We start from the raw sequence: 20961 nt of genomic DNA, 5'->3' as shown, positions 1-20961 counted from the left end.
CACCAGCTCTGCCTGCCCATGGGTCCTGTCCCCATGCCAGCGGGGGCAGCAGCAGGAACTCTGACCGCCCGTGGGTCCTGTCCCCACGCACCAGCTCTGCCTGCCCATGGGTCCTGTCCCCATGCTATTCCACACTATTCTCTAAATAAAAGAGCACTACTGCCACATCTTGAGAGTCTAAGAAATCTTTCTTTCGACTCCTCGGCTCACCGACCCTGCATCATTTCATATTATTTTTACAACTTTTTTGTAAGTTCCAAATTAAAAAAAATATTCTTCAAAATTGAACTGCAGAGTATTTTAAGAAATTACCTTAGATTTAATAAGTAACAGCATTTTCTTAAATATTTCCTAACATGTGTGCTAAGAGTGAGCCATTAAATTTTGGGTTTCTTCAATCTTCTTGCTAATTTTTGACTCCTTTGGATGGAATTGGTTATATTTATGACGGCTACTGGAAAAAGAATGGCATGTGTTTATTCGTGTAAATCAAATAAAGCTATTCTAACTAGCAAGTTTGGGTATCTTTCAGGGTCAAAAAGGGAAAATTTTCAGGGAAAAATTCAAATGGAATTACATTATATTGCAGTGTTTTTAAAAATATATATTCATAGGAGATGAAATTGTATTGTTTTACTAAGAAAAACCCAGATTCTCCTTATTTTGCTCACAGCAACAATATTTATTGAGCACTTACAGCATGCCAGGGTCCTAAGCATTGTACCTGGGGAGTAAGTAGTGAGCAAGGATTTGAGCCTGGGCAGCCCACACCTGTGCTCTTGTAAACCACCTTATACAAATGGGGAAGATGCTCTTCAGCCTAAGGCAGTGGCTCCTGTTCTTTCCTGCCCCAACACTCCTGAGGGGTATGGAGCACTCCACCGAGTCATGTGGCACACCCTCTAAGAGAGCATCAGTTGGAACTTAGGGGGCAGAGGCCTAATTTGAACATGTGGGGAATCAGAATTGGCCACCTCAAAATATGTCCTTTGGCTTGATTATTTCTAAGAACAACAGACTCTGAAAGAAACTTTGACCTTCCCCCAACTGCCTGAAAGAATTTAAGATAAAAGGCCTGTCCCCAAGACAAGCCATCACCATAGATAACTCTGGGTATAGGTAGACTGTGAGGGTCCTTGCTAAGCCCATTCTTATCTACCAAACATTTGCTTTTCCATTTCCATGTAAATTGCCTTCCTCCCCTTTGAAGCCCCAAACCACTACCGCCGACATCCTCCTTTGTCTTTAGTTGACGATGGTATTTAAGGGAACAGCCTCCACCATTTTCACGAGTTGCTCAGTTTTCCTAAATCTCTCCCATGTATACATGTTAGAAAGCTTTGTTCCATTTTCTCCTGTATTCTGTCAATTTAATTCATAGCCCAGTCAGAAGGACCCAGAGGGTAGAGGATTTATCTCCCTTCCCTACAAACACATCCTCTTATTCTTCCACTCCACAATCCTGAGATTTCACTAATTTCAAGAACATTCTCAGATAATTTTCATACCTCACTCTCTCTTCATAGGAGTCAATCCTCTCTACAAACATGTAACACGCGTCTATCGCCAGGCACTGCACTGGGAGGAGAGGACCATCCTTGCTTTCAGAGACCTACAGACCACTGGGGAAGTCACAGATGTGAAGAGTAAAGTCACTGAATTCAATAAACTTAGATTTACTATGAAACCTGCCAGCAACAGGACAGCCCCATTATTTTCCTTCAACTAAAATTCCCTTAAAATCAAACTATATATACACTTCATTTGCAGTTGTATATAACTTCCATTTTGGTATTGAATTACAAGGTTTAGAAAAATATTACTAATGTATAAACTTCAGGAGGAAAACATCTTAGTCAACAAGTATCTATTGAGCATATTCTATTTCCCAAGCAGTTTCAGGGACTGTGCATACACACTGTTTAATTTCAAATACAGCTTCCAATATTTTAGCCATTACTGCAGGCTAAGAATTTAATGTGAGAAAGAGCCTGTCTTTATTTCCTGTATCAATTCTACAGCTCTACAGAACTGTGTAAAGGAATCAACCCTAGAACTTTATGACACCTTGACTTCCAGCTGCCTAGTCGTAGCAATACTCTTTTTTTAAGCTTATAATTGTACAAGAAAGCACTCTTTTTGTGACCTTATTGACTAAGCGATTTAGGGGAAAAGTCAGGACAGCTTTCTCACTGTGGCCATAGGACATTTTCCAATTACTATCAGGTAACTTTGCCTCACAAAACCTTCATAATGTGTGATTCCCATGATAGTGAGTGCTATTCATACGTTGTCAGGGAAAGCTCAAATACAGCCAAGGAGTCAGTTATCTTTGAGTAACTTGAGAGCTGTGAATAGCACTTACTTCTAGTCTGAAAAACACGTAGTTGTGAGAACACAGTTCAACACATTCAGACTTATTTCCTCAACGGAACATTCACAAAGTATGCACCACATGACAGGCACCAGGGAACCTCCTCTGGGTGATTTTTGGAAGTGTAAGCAGCATGTCCAAAAGCAGTGAAAAGAGTTAAAAACCTGAGTTACATCCTGAGAGTGATATAAAGTTAAGTTCTAAATTCAGAAGACTCAACTCTTTTAATTCCAGTTTCATCTCTTGCTTCCTTCATCTGTAAAAAGAAAAGTCTTGATTCTACAGAGTGGCTGAGGATTACATATAAAAGAATTCCTACACAGTGAGTTCATTGAGAAAACCTCACTGGTAAAGCCTCTTGGTGGGCAGTTGGGCTTGCATCTTTTGATGATGCTGTTGACAAAAATAATTCATAACCAATCTATAAATAAAAATTTGGGTGAGTTTATTCTGAGCTAGAATGTGAGGACCATGGCCTGGGAGAGTCCTTCCACAAAGGAACGGAGCACTCCAAAGAAGCGGGGGTGTACAGGGTGGTTATATACCCTCAAAGAGGATGTTTCACATATGATTGAAATGTCCCTCTTACAATAGTCACAAGGCACAGTGTTTGATGGACACAGCAGGTAGTGGGTCTGCTATGTTCACGGCACAGCAGGAAGCAAGTCTGTTATCTTGAACTGGGTGGTCACAGGTGACTGCAGCAATCAGTTCCTAGCCTAAGGAAAGATGCTTAATCTTTAAGGAAATGCCAACATCGGGAGGGGGAGGGAAGTTGCACCTTTATCTCAAGGGCCTTTGTTCTTGCCAGAGGGAATGTCTAAAGCAGATATACAATGCATGCTCAACGGCCACGGTCAGGCCCTTTTGGAAAAACAAGGTCAGGCCGAATTAGGTTTAGACCAAATGGCTTCCTCGTATACTCCAATATATCCTATTGCTTGCCATTTCTATTTGTCAATGCCCAAACCTAACCAGTGCCTCCTGCAAAATAGGAAGCCTTCCCCAAACCTGCCAAGGAAAGCTGAGATAAGAATGATGATTCATGAAATCAAAGAGTTTGGTCTAAATATTTCATACTTTCTTTTTCTTTTATAAAGATTGGCACCTGTGCTAACATCTGTTGCCAATCTTTTTGTTTTTTATTTTTTAAATTTATATTCATCTCCCCAAAGCCCCCCACTACATAGTTGTATATTCTAGTTGTAGGTCCTTCTAGTTGTGCTATGTGGGACACTGCCTCAGCACGGCTTGATGAGTGGTGCTAGGTCTGTGCCCAGGATCCGAAGCAGTGAAACCCTGGGCGACCGAAGCAGAGTGAGCAAGCTCAACCACTCAGCCATGGGGATGGCCCCCATTTCATAACATCTTAATGCTATTTAAAAATTCAATTAGATATATCATTTTCTACAGATTCTTTATTAATGAATGTTGATTCTGAGTTATAAAAACTAAAACAGTGACTTAAATGTTTCAGAGACTTACTACAGTAGTGTTTCCATATAAGATTTCAGCCTATGGATGTTTTTCAAGAATAATGACTGCTAGGATTGAAGTAATTTTTGAATAAAATGAAATCCATTACAATTTTTTTTTATGATTTATACTTACCATCATAAATGTCTATGAATGTAGTGTTCATTAAAGCTTTTTTCTTAATGAAGAATAATGCCAGATAACCAAGTATTACTTATTCTATCATTTATTTAGGAAAAAGTTTTACATATTAGGATAAAGGAGTAGAAGTTAGCCTAATCATTTCAACCACCCATTTTTCATCTTATACAAACCATGAGAATAAGCCTCTAGAAGGAATTACACTTGAGAGTTGAAACAGGGACAAATGGTCTGGTCCTTCATTACTTCACATGGAATGATATGCCCTGGCTAAGTCCTATCTCATATTACAAAAACCTCAAGCATAAGGGTGATTGTCATTAGAAAGTCTAGCACAAAAACCACGACCTAGACTGCCATCTTCAAAAAAGACCCACATCCTGCTATCTGCATATACAGAACGGCACTTCAAGAAAATAATCTCTACTGTATGTTTGTAAATTGGCAAGGTATTTTTACTTAAAACGTTAAAAAAAATGAAAATTACACACTTTACTACGAAAATTGAACCTAGGTTAGAAAATTTTTATGGAGTCAAATAATGACTTTAAGAGTCTATTTCCATGGTGGCAGCTGATTGGCCTGCATACCCACAGCACTGCTCACAAGAGCTTCAGAGCAATCGAACGGTTTTTCCAGTTACTGTCAAGAAGTCATCGTCAGCCAAGGCACGCAGTGCTTCTTCAAACATATCTTTGGTAATCGCCTTTGGGGAAGAGGAGGAAACAAATACTTTATACAACAAGTACTCCCTTACCTCTTAAAAGATACAATGACTTCAATGTTAAAAAACCACCATAGTCTTTTCCTTTCTGGTGGTTGTATACATTTCTTATGCTCTAACTCAGGAGTGGCAAACATATCCTGTGAAGAGCCAGATGGCAAATATCACAGACTTGGCACCTGTATGGTCTGTTGCAACTACTCAGCTTTGCCCCCCGGTGCCAGTGTAGCCACAGATGATATCTAAGTGAAGGGGCGTTATGAAGTAGGTGAAGGGCTGGATTTGGCCTGCAGAGTTCTTTCCACCGAACAACTCAACTTTACTTAGTCACAAAAGGGCACCTGAGTATTTCATCCCCCAAACAAATTTATATAATCAATTTGATAGCTGCTAAATTAAGATGTGTGATTATAACACTATTTACAATAACAAAAAACTGCAAACATCCTACATGTCCAACAAGTGGTTAAGTAAATGATGGAATATGCATGCTATAATAAAATGTTACCCAACAATTATGACTAATGTTATGAAGTCTGTTTACCACCAAAGATGACGTTAATAGTATATTGTTAATTAAAAAGAAACAGCAAGTTACAAAACAGTGCAACTATAATTGACTATGTTTATTTTTCAAAGAAAAGTCCACATGTACATATACACATAGAAAAACCATGAAAGGAATACAATGAAATTTTAATCATGATTACTTCTTGATGATGGATTTATGAGTGATCTTTCATTTCTTCTTTATCTTTACCTATATTTATTACTTAAATATTATTAAACAATAAATGAAGGAAAAATAAAAAAACTTGAAAGCAGGATTAAGGGAAAAAAAGAAAAAAAAAAGAAAAAGTCAAACAAAAAATACATATAAACACTTACTATGTCAGACTGTCCTCGAATATCTTCAAAAAGCTGCTGGTATTTTAGAGCTGGTATTTTGCCTTTGGATAAAATAAGTTTTTTCAGTGCTTCAGCTAACTCTTCTTTCCGTTTACGAGTGGTGGCACTCATTCCTGATTTAAAAGAAATTAATGAATATATTTCTGCTATAAGGAAGTGAAATATTTCAAGTTTCCATAAATATTTCTTTAGTAGTGTTCCCAAAAAAGATTAGGGGACAGTGGCTGAATGCCAAAATACATTCAAAATCATGAGTTTTGGGGCTGGCACCATGGCCAAGTGGTTAAGTTCACGCGATCTGCTTTGGCAGCCGGGGGTTTCGCTGGTTGGGATCCCGGGCACAGACATGGCACCACTCATCAGGCTATGTTGAGGCGGCGGCCCACATGCCACAACTAGAAGGACCTACAACTGAAATATACAACTATGTACCAGGGGGATTTGGGGAGAAAAAGCAGGGAAAAAAAAAACACATTGGCAACAGTTGTTAGCTCAAGTGCCAATCTTTAAAAAGAAAAATAAAAAGAAATGAATTACTTCTTTAAAATGGGCTAACACGAGTGCTGAGACAGCAGAAGAGGAGACAGAATTCCTTTGAAATTACATATAAAACTGTGTGCAGTAGTGTTTATTTTCCTCAGGAGAAGTTAGTGTATATTTTTCTCACAACTTTTATTAGATTCTCAAAGGGGCAACAATCTAAATCTGCTTCAAATGATTTAATTGTTAGCTTAAATGTGAAATATCAATCACTTATATATTAAATTTCATGTGCTTTTATGTTCAATGCAAATAACAAACCTGTAGTAAGAATAGATATGTCCACAATTCCAGTCCGGGGATCAGTTGCAGACTGCTTTAGAGCCTCCCGATGGAGGCGTTTGGCTTCTTCAACATCAATTGCTTCGACTTTGTTTGAAAACCGTACTTTTGCGTGGGCTTCTGCTAAACGAATTAACGATTCCAGCTGCCGAGGGTATGCGGAAACCATTCCTCGGCTACTACCAATCTTCCTCATGTCTACATAAGCCTAGTGTACACACATAGGAAAAAAAATCAAAACTCCTCAGTAACAATAACCTTAGTTTTGTGGCTGAACTTTGAATTGAACAGTTAGGATTCCATTACATAAAGTGGACTCCTGCCTGGCTGCCATGTGCAGGTCTGGAGGGGAATTAAAAGTCAGATCTAACCTTGGACCTCGAAGCTCATCAGGAAGGTGCTATGTGATGTGGCTTTGAAGAACAGAGAATGAGAATGGGCAGAGAAGAACGTGTGAGGCCTGGCACTCAGAGGACACAGTGTGCTGGGTAAAAGGAAGGTTGGGTTGTCCATCTGAAAGAGATGCTCAGGCACCGATTCTGGTTTACACTTCTGCTGAGGATTCATTTAACGAGGAATGCAGCAAAGGTTCACTAGGATAACGTTACAAAGGTAAGTTATATTAAACTTACCTAGATGACATAATTTTATTTCTTTTTGAACAACTCTCAAGAATTTGATACAAATGGAAAATTACACATCACTTGTAACTTTCATTTGAACATTTTCAGGGGCTTAGTAAGGATGTAAAGCCCATCAGAGCACGAGGAACCTTCCTAATATCACAACATTTGAATAACCTAATATATAGCACTGTGCACTGCTGCCCATGTAAAAGGATACTGAAAAGTGTCCTTTTCATAAATTTCATAAATTACTTATTCATCTTATTTTTTAGAAACAAGCAAATGGAAGTTCAGAGAAATTGGATGACTTGTCCAGAGTTACAAAGTACAAACTACGTAGCATCACCTATATTTCAACTTAGGTGTTCTGATCTTAAATTCACTGCGCTTACAAGTGTTTAAATATAAAAACAGTGTGTATAACGTACATAAATTAACCTTTTTCTGCTTTTTACATTTGGAAAAGTCAACTTTGCAACACAGGAGGAAAACAGCATATTATTCTTGACAGAATAATTAATATTTTAAAGGCAATAACCAGCTAGCTACACTAATGCTTTTGGCCACAGGCTCAGCAAAATATTTTTTTAGGCTTTAAACATGAGTTACCTCGATAAGAGCCTGACTGGCTTCCTGGCTCAGGCGAGGCATGACTGTGCTGTGAGCATAAGCAATATAGTCCTTCAGCACTGCCATGTCCATGAACACCTCTTCCACTTGCTCCTGGCTCTGGTAGTACAGAGCAACAAGGTGGTGAGCCAGACGTCTGTCGTAGGCTTCGTCCTGAGGGTCCAGCATGAGGAATATCAAATCGAACCTGAGAAAATGTGAAAACATAGTTTTCCTAGTTCGGACACCAACAAACCTATAAACCTAATTTAAAAATTGTCCTGAAGTCACCTAGGCATGTACAGTGAACGTGCGTTTAGTGAGGGCTGCTGAGGGAGAGGAACTATCTTCTGTCCAGGCTGCCTAAAGAGCCTCAGATCAATCCAGTTCACCCTGCTCTGTCCTCAGCAGGTGCCTGCTCTCCTAGCCCTTGTGTCTGTCCAGGAAACAGCCGGCCACCAAACAGGTGAGTCAAAGTAAGATTCCCCGGAGGTAAATGTTATAATAATTTTGAAGACTGGAAGATTTGAATGAAAATACATTCAGCTGTTTTGGGCAAAAAGAACTATTTGGTAAAAAAAGTCAAGTAATTAAAATTTAAAATCCATCAATATTTGGAGTAGTGGGTTGAGAAAAAGTGAGGGTTATATGACTCTGCTTTAACAAATTTAATTTTTCAGAACCTTATCTACAGTGTGAAGCTGTTCTTTGCACTGTGTTGATCCTCTGTAGTGGCCTTAAGACTGAGATAAGAGTAGTGAGCGACAGGCTTCTGAAAAGGATGACAAGGTGAAATGTCCTAATTGCTTGAAAAGATGAATAAATGTTAAGGTGCTACCCACAGTTGAGTGGAGAGATACACAGTTCTTGTCATGAAAACCTTTGACCAATCAAATTTAAAAACTTTTCCATTAGAGTGAACACTTTATGAAATCAGCAGCTGTTGAATATTATTATTTCCTTTTCTTAAACTCACTCTGAAAGTTCTACACATGAGCAAAGTAAGAACACCTGTTTTATAAAATGTTTCCATACCTTGATAGTAACGTGTGAGGAAGCTGGATATTTTCAATGGTAGTTTTTTTTGGATTCCATTGAGACTCGATAGGATTTGCTGCTGCCAGGATAGAGGTGCGTGCATTGAGCTGACAAATAATCCCAGCCTATCAGGGAAAACAGTGCCATTAGGAACCTTACCTTGACACTGGCAGAAACTGTGTGAGTCATCTTACCCTGGCATGCCATCTGCCATGTCTCCACTGCCACCAAGAGCCACATCACCTTGCAAAGGTGATTCAGTGGTTCCACTTGGGAGAACACCCTATCTCCAGATTCATGCCAAGGAATAAGTTTTAATTTTTAAAAAAATTTTTTAAAATTCATTTTATTTCACTTTATTATTTTTTTTTTTGAGGAAGATTAGCCCTGAGCTAACATCTGCTGCCAAGCCTTTTTTTTTTTGCTTAGGAACAGTGGCCCTAAGCTAACATCTGTGCTCATCTTCTTCTACTTTATAGGTGGGACATCTGCCACAGCATGGCTTGATAAGTGGTGCGTAGGTCTGTACCTGGGATCTGAATTGGCGAACCCCAGGCCACTAAAGTGGAGCATGCGAACTTAACTGCTGTGTCACCAGGCTGGCCCAAGGACCCAGTTTTAGATAAATGTATGCTATAAATAACTGCATCTTTCTCAGAAACTAAACCCCTTGCATGAGATTTAGGCAAACTCAAGTTCTACAAAAATCATACGTCAGTGGGTTAGTAGAGCAAAAATGATGAAAGAGGATCCTGTAAAAAATACTCAGAGATTTAGCTGAAATTTAATAGGAAAAGTATTTACCAGTTTTGCAAAGTTAGAACCAAGGTTATACTATACAGTTCCATAGATGCTTTATTTCAAGTGTCCACACACTTTGAACAAGTCTGTGTTTACAAATGGAGAATGTGACTCACCTTTGCAATGGAAAGAGTCTGCTGTTCCATGACTTCATGCAATACTGATCTTGTACTTTCATTCATCTTGTCAAACTCATCAATACAGCAGATGCCATTGTCACTGAGGACAAGGGCACCAGTCTGCAGGACAAGCTGCCTCGTCTCAGGGTCTTTCATGACATACGCAGTGAGGCCAACTGCACTGGAGCCCTTCCCGGATGTGTACTGGCCCCTGGGGACCAGGTTGTACACGTACTGCAGCAGCTGGGACTTACTGGTCCCAGGGTCACCGCACAGCAGGATGTTGATCTCAGCGCGAAATTTGCCCCTTCCTGTGTGACTAAAATCTTTCCTTGTTCCTCCGAAGAGCTGAAGCAAGATTCCCTAAACAAACAAACATGCCTAAACTTTCATTCACTAGAGAGTAGTAACTGCGATAAAGTTTAAACATTAGAGGTGTTTTTCAACCCCATGGATGAAGAATTACAATTAAGAAATTAAAGGAAGGTATAAAAAATGTATGTGACAATGCTTTAAGTTATCACTAACCAATTTACACATAACCACACACCATGATGCCAGAATGATGGCCATGTAAATCCCTATTCTGACCCTCTGTGGCTTTTCTTACATTTAGAGACATGTAAGTTTGGTTTAGAGATGAAGAAATAGACAATGATGCTTTAATTCTTCTCAAGAACTAACCAAGTCAGGTCGTAGGTACCATGCTTTGCCAGACAGGCAACAGCTCAGCTCCTATCCTTTGGGGGTCGGGGGGGTTGGGGGATTGAATCGATGTTTATACTATTTAATCCCAAAGAACTATAAATCCCAACCACAAGTTAAAATTCCAGCATTACCTTCTTTATATCTTCATGTTCATAAATGCTTGGAGCCAAGGCTGAAGCAAGCCTCTCATAAATGTCTGGTTTTTTGGAAAGTTCCTTAAGCAATTCCACACGCTTCTCTGAAAAAAGTTTCTGTTCTGCTTCTTCATCAAGGCCATGCAGACGTTTTGCATCAGTTTTCCGATAATGAATGACATCAATGTGGGTTTTGTAGACAGACTTCACATTACTCACTCTTGGATTGACTCGAATAGGAACAGCTCGATAGATGCCTGAGGACAACCGTGAGACATGCTTTTACCTTCCAGTAACGGGCTCAGTAAACCAGTGCAGACAACAGGTAGCACTGAGGAGAGCTGAGGGCTGGCAACGGAGGAGGGGAGCTTCCAGGCACACTGCCTTCTTGGCCCTCCCAGAGCCTAGGACTCAAGGCATGTATTGCAAACCTCGATGCTGAAGCGGGCGGGGCAAGTTGGAAAGAACACAGGTTTCTGAAAATGGCAAACCTAAAAATGTGTCCATCTGTGACCACTTGTTAGCTCTGCAAGCCTGGACACCTATATGAGCATTTCCACACTGCACATAAAGTACTTTGCTTCCAGCACAATGCCTGGCTCCTGGCTGTGTTCGACGACCCATATTTTGAAATAGTACTTTCAATTCCCTTAAGCTAAGTGTACAAAATCTGCTCACTAATTATTTCACTGGAATACTAAAATCCTATACCAAAAACCTGAAAGAAAGGAAATCCTAAAAACTCAAATCTTTTAAAATTGCTCACAAATTATTTTACAGACAGTAAGATAGTCTAATGAGTCAAAGGGGAAAATATGGTGAAGAAAAAATGACTATACTTTGTTAATAACAGGAGGTGTTTCTAGGTGAATGGTTGGTTGTGCCTCACCCCCTTTCTAAAGAATTTAATTTAAGAACATTAAAAGAAGTAGATGAACAATCAACCCTTCAATCATACCAACTCATTCATTCTCCAAGAAGAAAAAGTTCCAAAACTAATAAGTCTGATGGTTATCTTTTTTGAATTTCCAACGAGAACCCCTGAACTCCAGGACAATTCAGTTTCATGTTGCTTTCTGAGGAGAAAATATCCGATCTCTCTCTCAAAGCTTTCACAACATGCCACCACAGGTCACCTGTCCTTTTGTTTATTTAACAGGTCAATTTAATTCTTTTCTAAAACATAAAAACCAGTTTATATATAACATTCTTAGAACACACACTATTCCACATGCTAAGAAGATCAGGGATGGATGATCATGTTTACCATGATTAGAGTGGCTTAGTTATCTTTACTGGTGCCTGCAATGCTTCATCTTCACAGAACAGCACTGAAAATACTTATTTTACATCTGAAGGTGTTTTCCACAATGGCTCCCCCCCCCAAATACTTTCACATGTACCATCCCATTAATTCCACTTTGCAGTTGAGGAAATGAAAATAGTGGATTAGATACTTTATCCAGGGTTTCAGAACAGTAAGGTGGCAGAACTGGGAATGCACATCTCTTCACTAGAGATGATACATTCTTTCAAATTTTTAACTACTACACTTACTTTTATAACTTAAGATTGCTAGTGACAACTGCTGGACTTCATCCTGGGGTAGACACAGGATGAGAGTCCTGACTCCCTGAGCAGAACAGATAGACTGCCTCAGGAGCTTCAGCCACCTCCTGGACTCAATTCCCAGACTGCCCTCAATAATGAACTATGCCTGCCACAAACAGAAACACAAAGACACCCGCCTTGAGAGACCAGGTGGCCACGCTGCTCTGAAGCATGGAAAGGCAGACTGGCATATTCATGTGGTGCAGCAGAAAGAGCACTTCTTTGGCAGGAAGAGGAATGGAGTCCTGGCACCACAATTTAAAGCAGAATCTTAGCTACAGTGACGTACACTTTTCTGAATCTCAGTGTCCTCGGCTCTAAAAATACCCTAATACAACTCCTAACATGGAAATAAGGGACTCTGACCCATTCTTCTCTGAAATAAATAAATTTTAAACCTTGGCTGTGCATTTGGGAAATAAGTAGAAAATTACTTAAAACTGTAGAGTTGGAGAGTGATGCTTCCTGGAGCTGATGGCATAGCTCAGATCTTACCAAAACCAGCCCTGTCTGGAGCTGTTTTTTCAAGACACCAATACTAACAAGACAGATAAACACACGGCTCTGGGACACCTGAGATGGCAAGAAGCAAGTGACAGCAAAGACAAGGCATTGAAAGGTCCCATCCTGCTAGGTTAAAGCACACATCTCATCTTGTGAAGACCTGAATGACAGGTGGAGGCAGGACCAAGCCCCAGACCAGTGAATTCATGACCAAGTCAGAAGAGTGACTAAAAAGTGTCATGGAAGGAAAACAGACTTCTCATCTTGTTAGTACAACCTACATTCTTACCTGTAACATTCACTCTGTCCCCAGGTTGAACCTTGTCAACAAGGTCATTGTGAGCAAAGAGGATGACAGTGTGAGGCGTCTGCCCTGCAGGCATATCTTCAGGAGACTCTTGAAGTTTGATCTGAAAGAAGAGCAGTGAAAACAGAAAACTCAGGAAACAAAGAAAGCATAATGGAGACAAAACATGTGAGTCTTTGTACAACTTAGAGGTAACTATTTTTGATGCCTGGCATCTTCTTTTTAAAACATCATTCTTTGTTTTACTCTGCATCGTTAAGTTTTTAAAAAAGCACAGTTAGGGGGCCAGCCCAGTGGTGCTGCGGTTAAGTTCAGTGTGCTCTGCTTCAGTGGCCTGGGTTTGCGGGTTTGGATCCTGGGCATGGATCTACACCACTCATCAGCCATGGTGTGGTGGCAACTCACATACAAAGTAGAGGAAGACTGGCATAGATGTTAGCTCAGGGCTAATCTTCCTCAGGGGGGAAAAAAGTACACACATATTAAAGTTTGTTTAATGTAAAACAAACACACATTTTGTGAGGATATTGTTTATTTAAGCACGCCTCTCTTTGGGAGAGGGGGCGGCGATTTAGGTGACTCTGTTTCTGTGCCATTTTAAGGTTTTAGTGGATACCTCTTTGCATAAATGTTTGTGTACATTTCTAAAGATTTTCTTTAGAAGCTATTTCTAGCAGATTTCTTCAGTTGAGTAGCCACTTTTAAGGTTCATAGTTAAGCAGTTCTGTGCATCTCTTCTAGTCACTGTGCACTTCACAAATACTTACCTATTACCTAATTATATCAACTCATCTAACAAGTATCTGCTGAGCATCTGCTACATGCCAGACATTGTTCTGTTGCAGATTCTGCAGTCAATGAAGTCTTTCCCCTCACCCAGTGGAGTGGGGACAAACAATACATGAACACACAAGTAAGCACATAACAGATCGGACAGTTACAAATGCAATGGACAGAAGAAAAAACAGGGTAAGGAGCACAGACGGTGGGGATGGAGGAGACACATTTTGCAAAACAAGGTTAGTGAAGGCCTTTCTCAAATCACGTGACCTCTGGGCAGAGGTCTAAGGATATTAGGGAAGAAGCCATGTGTTCTCAATGGAAAGAAGAGCAAGTACAAAGGTCCTGAGGCAGGCTTGTGCTTGACTGAGGAGCCAAGAAAAAAGGGAATGGTGGAGACAACGTCAGCAAGTTCCGTAGGTACAAAGGTGTGTTGTGGGTGATGCCAAGCCATGTAGGCTTGGAGGCTACTCTAAGACACTAGGTTTTATTCCAAGTCAGTTTGGGAGTCTTTGAAACATTCTAAGAATACTACACTACAAGGTCCTTGGGAACAGGGCTCCACCTTTGTATCTCCAGTTCTCAGCACCATGCTGGCGTGCACTGAGGTACACTTACCCCAATAATTTACACCAATGTTACATGAAAACTTATACCTTAATTTACTTTTCAATTCTTTGATTAACAATAAACTTGAACTCTTTCTTCACATGTGGTAGTATTTTTTTCAATTGACACCCAGTAAGAGAATTACCTTTTGTAGTATTTAGAACACATTTTGTCTACTTAACATTAAAAAACCTGCTTAAACATTGTCAGAAAATAAAAAAAATTAAGCCCTTGTGCATACTTTTATAACACTACATCATAGTAAATAAATTTCTGCCTTTCTTCACTTATTCTACAGCATTTTAATAAGTTCAGCTTAAAATTTTCATGGTTAAAGAGATACAAGGCAAAACTTCCTACATAATAAAATTTGTGAGAAAACCTTTGGAAAAATTTCTCAACCCATTCATTACCAATAGAACAGTTGCAAAAGGACAGAACTTAGCCAAATAATTTTTACTAATCTCAAATGTTTTATATACTCTTTCTGACATACTAAATTTATATGATTTTAAATATTTCCCAACGAAGCATCTCATGTTAAATTTGATTTAGTAAGTAATAGTAGGCTAATTTGATCTGTTAACTTACAAATGACATTAAACTTAAGATGTTTATTGTAGAAGAATGCATTCCTTCTCTTGTTACAAAATATTATAGGCCATGACAATGTAGACTACAAATAATGACCTGGTACTTACAGCAACAAAACAAGGATACTGACATCCCAAAGCTGAAGACTCAGAGTACTCCAAGTATCAGCCTGCAATTCTTTGACAAAACCTATACTGCCAGAGAAGGAATGGAGTAGTTGGATGCCATTCAGGAAGCAAGGTTTTAGGACCTCAAGAGTGGACAAGTTAAATTTGGCTTTCTGAGGCTCCAGAGAGGCAGAACAAAGGCAAAATATGCCATAGGGAAGCTGCCCAGCGTCCCCAGGAGGCCACGTACCATCTGCTTGTCAGAGAACACAGAGCGATTGTGGATTAGCGCCATGCTGTGGGTGGTGTGGCAGCGCTCGCACACACAGGGCTCAGCAATGCGGCCACGGTCCATCTCCACCCGCACTGTGTGGGCGCACACCTGGCACTGAAAGAAGGCCTCCTGCATCTCTGGAATCAGCTGGGATGTCCTGATTACCATGCCACTGATGGCGATAAGTTGGTCGATGTCTGCAAGGGGAGAGAGAGGTCGGCTTGTCCATTAGCCACTGCCCACAGCCCAGCCAGATGTAGTCACTTCCCGGGCTGAACTCCTGCCATTAAGCCCAGGAAAATCTTACCCAGCAGTGCAGAGGCACCTGGGGATTACTGGGGCCACAGGTGGGTCATGAACATCTCATTGGGAACCCTCAGGTCTGGCCTAGGATGTCATTCCTGTGTCCAGTCTGTCTTCTTCTCAACCTCCATGCACCTCTGACCCTTTCTTCCTCAGGGCCTCCTGTCCAATAGGCAACTACCACCTCCCTTCTCATCTGCCTCCTGTTTGGCTCCACTTTTCTATCAATTCTCAATAGCTTTTACACCTCAATCTTTGTATACGGCAAACATCACGTTTGTCCTGTGTCTCACTCTTACGACCACTGTCCAGCTCAGGACACTGCTGCTCCATATTTGAGCTACTGCTGAAGTCTCCTAACTGAACTTTGACATACCTTGCACACTAGACATACTTCTCAAGAGCAGCAAAATCTTTCTCCTCAAAAAGTATCAATGGCTCCCTGTTGACTTCAGAATAAAACCTAGATTAAGTTAGAATTCAAAGCTCTTCAGGGCCTAGACTTTCCAACCCCCATGCAAAAATATTCCCTCCCAAACACCCTGTTTCAGCCATTACTTATTGTCCACAGATTGCTGTTTCACTTCTGCCCATATCTCTTCTTTCCTCTGTTTAGCGTGAATTCCTTCACGTCTGCTTTCTAAACCCTTACTGTAATCCAAATTTCCCTTCCACACGGACTCTTCTCACTTAGCCAGGGCTCTCTTCTCTCCCTCAGCTGAGACATCTCCTGCACTGTTCTTCTATTATTCCACCTTTTCTTTTACTTACTTTCCAAACTAGATTTCTTTCTTATGCTCCAGAGCAGGAATCATATTTTGTATTTATTTCCTACAGTGATTCTGAGAAAATGCCTACCTAATAAAATTATGGTAAAATTATTATATTTGGGTGAGTTCAACTTAAGATAGTTTTCAATAGTTACAACATCCTTTACGCAATTTCACTTAGGTTAAAAAAAGGTATGCTGGGTTCATAAGCATATAGAGTAAATGAATCTGCTATTATTTTGTCGACTTATAATCCATCATCACCACTATGACCACCAATGCTTTTAAACCTCCTTGATGAAATAATGTTTTGTTTATTTCCATGTAAAGTATTTTTCTATTAAAAATATCACCTTCTGGGTTCAGGTTTCTCATATTCTTAGTCTTCAGTGCGTTGAATGGTCTTACTTGAATCTGATGTTCTAAAATTGAGTCAGGGTAATGATCAAAGAAGATCTCGTTGACAGCCATGTCAAAAGTTGGAATAACCTCCTGTAAAAATTAATACAAGGATGCAAGCTGTGTTTGTATTTCTATCTTAGGGTTACATATAAGAAATAAAGCATTTCTGGGGCTGGCTCCGTGGCCTAGTGGTTAAGTTTGCTGGTTCAGATCCTGGGCATGGACGTGGCACTGCTCATCAGGCCATGGTGAGGTGGTTTCCCACATAGCACAACCAGAAGGACCTACAACTAGAATATACAACTATGTACTGAGGGGCTTTGGGGAGAAGAAGATTGGCAACAGATGTTAGCTCAGGTCCCAAAGTACAAAAGCAAAAACACATAGCATATTCCAAAATCATTTACCGTATATAATCACACACACACATTTACAAACCCTGGGCAGAGTGAACTATCTTACCGCTGTATGTTCTCATCGGTTAAATGTGATTATATATGTAAGTGCCTTTGCAATTACTGGCATATTTTAGGCTTTTAATTAGTAACAGAAAGGATCTTGAGCTCACACCTTCATGTCTTACATTTTCTCCACGATAAAATGATACCAAAATAAATTAAATCATAATTATCTGGGACCGGCCCTGTGGCCTAGTGGTTAAATTTCACGTGCTCTGCTTTGGTGGCCCAGGGTTTGGTTCCTGGGCGTGGACCTATACCACCCATCGGCAGTCATGCTGTGGCAGCAACCCACATACAAAATAGAGGAAGACTGGTGCATATGTTAGCTCAGGGTGAATCTTCCACAGCAAAAGGAAAACAAAAAGCATAATTATCTTATTCAAATTTGTTAACATTTGTTCCCCATTTTGCAGATGAGGAAACAGCCTTGGGGGCTAAGGAACTTGACCAAGATTACACAGCTATTAAGCAGCAAAATCAAGATTTAAAACCAAGTCTGCTTGCCTTCAAAGCCTATAGCTAGAATCAATATAGCTGATACGTCATTAATAATACCTGCCCTTAAGCCTAGAAGAAAAAGGCTACAATACAGTTAATATATTGTTAGAGATGGCAGAACTCTTCAATACATTTATAAAATATTTCCACTTAAGATAATTCAATTCACCAAACTCAAGAAGTTATCAATTGTAAGACTCATCAGTACTTTGTATACTATTAAGAAACAGTGCCTATTAAACTATGACATGCCATTCACAGTAATACACACCCCAATTTCAGAAATGTTAGTGTGAAAAAATGTTCATCTTCAAGGAGATGAAACATGGTTTCCCAAAGAAGTTCCTGTGCTGTGGAGGCATATTCCATCACCACCAAGGAAATTTTGCTCTTTAGAAACTCTCCTGATGTTCTAGATGTTTACCATAATTCATCATGGTTAAAGCTAAATTCTTACCTGTGGGTAACAGATGAGCTGTCTGTACAGATTTTTGTCAAATGATTTTATGTGTTCACAATTAACATTTAAAAATGGCTCCCCAATAACATTAATCTGTAAGATAAAACAAACAAGTCATACTCTAATTTTGTTTTACCATGTATAATCTGAATGCATATGAATGTTTGATTACCTCCCCAAGTCGTTGCATGTACAGAGGTTCAGTAATATCTATGCCAACACTTTCTTCTTCTTTAGCCAGAGGGTCAATAAAACGCTGAAGAAATCTCTTGATGTGGAGAGAAAAACATTAAGCATAATGCATTTAGGAATAAATAACTATTCAAAATACCAAAAATTTTGAGTATGTCACTATTTGGAATCATAGTGTTTTTTTCTTCTTAAAAACTAGAAAAACATCCATAACTCTAAGACACCTAGAAACCTATCCCTAAGTATTATGGCTACATACATATAGGTTATAAATACTTTTTCCCAGGATCTTCAGAGCCCTAAGAATATGAATTTTAACACATATAGCTCACCTGAAAATTTTCTTTGCACGTTGCCACATTTACATCTGTTCCCCAAATCACAAGTTTTTGGCCTAGAGACTGCTCACTTGCCACTATATCTTCTGTTGCTGGCTACACAGAAAAATATGACAAAACCACGTTAATGGGGAATGACTCATTTTATGTTCCTGACATGATGCTATGAGAAGACTGTACTGTGTACTCACCCCATCGGACTGCAAATCCACCTGCAGGCCCTTCCGAGCAGACCCCAGGTCAGGCCTCTGCCTCACAGGTGTGCCCCTAACACCACTTCTGGGGGTTCCCTCTACCCGAGAGCTGGGAGTGCCATATGTCAGTGGTGAACTAACATCAAAATCAAGAGGAATAGCTATAAAAACAAAATTTTGAAATTTATAATCAAATTCTGGTAGCATATAAAACCTAAACCTACAGTATGTCATCTGTTGATCTAAGTCATCTACACCAATAGCAAACTGAAAGTTTATTGTACCTGTGGTGAAGATTCTGGGGACTATTAAACGTTCTATAAAAAGCCACCAAAAGTTTCTTTTTTTGCTCACTAAGCTCTAACATGTACTATCTCTGCACTCTTTTGGTGAACATACTAGCTCATGCACAGCGTCACTTTAGCTAACCCTTAGCAAACCAGCAAATCTAATGAGCTGAAGCATTGTGGGTATATTAACCACATATAACGTAGATGTTCAGAAACACACTTGAAGAATGCATCTGAGGAGGGCTGGAAAACAGTGTGTCCGGCGCTGCAGGGCTCTGCAGGTCTGCTCCAGGGGAGGTGGGCATCGGCTGCAGTTCTCCTGTAGAGGTGGAATCCTCGCCTCGACGTCTCTGAGACGGAGATGACCTGGAATCCTCACTTCGAGCTTGCGACATACAAAACAGAAAAGACAGCCATCAATGCTTATGTTGGGTCTTCCTAGATTTGTCTGTCTCTTGGGACGGTTTGATTCATTACTGAACAAATACAAACCAAACAGAACGGGGGCACATGGGCACTGACGTGTTTAACCAGTCAAAACTTAGGAAGAGCCTGGCAAGGGTGGACGTGAGCATCCGGCGCTGCCGCCTCCCAAGGAAGGTCTGTGCATACTAGAGCTGGCAGAGCGCGAGCGCGGGCTCGCAGCCACACATCTCCTCTTCCTCCTCCTTCCGGGACTTGGAGGCACCGCCCGGGCCGGACACCCGCAGGGCCTGCCGCACGGCCACGGTCTCTCAGCAGTGGCGGGAAAAGGCTAGAGACATGCGGAAGCTGGGGGTGGGGGGAGAAGAGCAGGATTTGGGGCTGACTGGCGAGGGGACTTACGCATCTGCGCTGGAGTGGCCCGCCCGCGCCGGCTACCGCGCCGGCTCGGGGTCGACGCCGGGGACGACATGCTGCTCGGGGTACCTGCGCGACAAGGAGGACAGGCTCGCGGCACGCCCGCCCGACTGCCCCCGCCTCGAGAAGAGCACCCCCTGCCAGGCTCGAGGCCGAGCCCACCCCGCCGGCGCCATTACCGGGGACAGCGGTGCCTCCGCGCGGAGATCCGAGGGGCACTAGGGGGGTTCGCGCTCCCGGAATGCACCAGCCGGGCCAAGGTTTCCCGCGGGCAGCCCGACGTCACCGCCCTCGGCGGCGCCCCGCCAATCATAGCAGTGCTCTCGCATGGCTCCGCCTCCAGGAGGCGCCACTGCGCACCGACAGGGGCGTGCTGAACAGCCTGCTCGGGCGCCCGGCGAATGGCAGAGGCAGTCCTCGCTCGGGATCCCCCTCCAGTCAGGTGGTCTGACCCCCTGCTGGACCGCGGTTTCGCGGGAAATCTGGGGAGTCCAACTAGACCATGTTCACGGGGGTGTTGATCCTCACTGAAGCGTTGGCCAAGGGGAATATCCTTATTTATCCCTAAACATTTTCATTTCTAGAAACATTCCAAATGCATTTTTTACTCTTTATCAAGGGACAAACTTGTAGATCTTGCCCAAGACCCTCGCTTGTTTTTTTCTGCCTCTGGTATTTAGTCAACTCCAATTCACCAACTATGCTCCCCGTCTATTTCCGGAGGTCAAACTGTTGGATTCCTGCTTCTCCCAAAGTTTCGATGCATGCATGCTAAGTGTATCGGGCGCAACACATTCATAAACCTGCCAACATCTTAATTCTCGTCTAAGCAGCTGTTCCTACAGGGAACACCCTCCCGCTAGGGTCTCGTGGAAGGTCCTGCCTCCCCCGCCCCGGAAATCCCGCCCCCGTATCGCTAGCCCCGCCTTTGGAGCAGTGGTGTTTC

The 20961-nt window shown here is 41.3% G+C and overlaps 1 protein-coding gene across 1 annotated transcript; it reads right to left on the bottom strand.

The window, feature by feature from the left end:
• Positions 1 to 4073: 4073 nt before the first annotated feature.
• Positions 4074 to 20291, bottom strand: MCM4 (minichromosome maintenance complex component 4). The gene is made up of 17 exons (XM_046642646.1): positions 20195 to 20291; positions 20001 to 20084; positions 19396 to 19560; positions 18883 to 19046; positions 18686 to 18787; positions 18334 to 18429; positions 18159 to 18254; positions 16694 to 16832; positions 15244 to 15464; positions 12886 to 13006; positions 10479 to 10738; positions 9637 to 10002; positions 8717 to 8844; positions 7682 to 7889; positions 6426 to 6654; positions 5604 to 5737; positions 4074 to 4697 (listed from the first exon to the last, which is right to left on the bottom strand). The coding sequence occupies exons 2-17, from the start codon at positions 20068 to 20070 to the stop codon at positions 4605 to 4607; spliced, it is 2592 nt and encodes an 863-aa protein (XP_046498602.1). The 5' UTR covers positions 20071 to 20084; positions 20195 to 20291; the 3' UTR covers positions 4074 to 4604.
• Between the last annotated feature and the right edge of the window lie 670 nt (positions 20292 to 20961).

Source organism: Equus quagga, chromosome 16 (assembly GCF_021613505.1).
Source record: "Equus quagga isolate Etosha38 chromosome 16, UCLA_HA_Equagga_1.0, whole genome shotgun sequence".
Taxonomy (NCBI): domain Eukaryota; kingdom Metazoa; phylum Chordata; class Mammalia; order Perissodactyla; family Equidae; genus Equus; species Equus quagga.
This window is presented reverse-complemented; position numbering and strand designations above follow the sequence as displayed.

Coding starts and splice junctions, on each gene's coding strand:
- MCM4 (XM_046642646.1), bottom strand. CDS start 20,070: ATGTCGTCCCCGGCGTCGACCCCGAGCCGGCGCGGTAGCCGGCGCGGG. Junction 18,788..18,882: donor TGGATTTGCAGTCCGATGGG/GTGAGTACACAG, acceptor TTTTCTGTGTAG/CCAGCAACAGAAGATATAGT. Junction 7,890..8,716: donor CCTCACACGTTACTATCAAG/GTATGGAAACAT, acceptor ACATTTTCTCAG/GTTCGATTTGATATTCCTCA.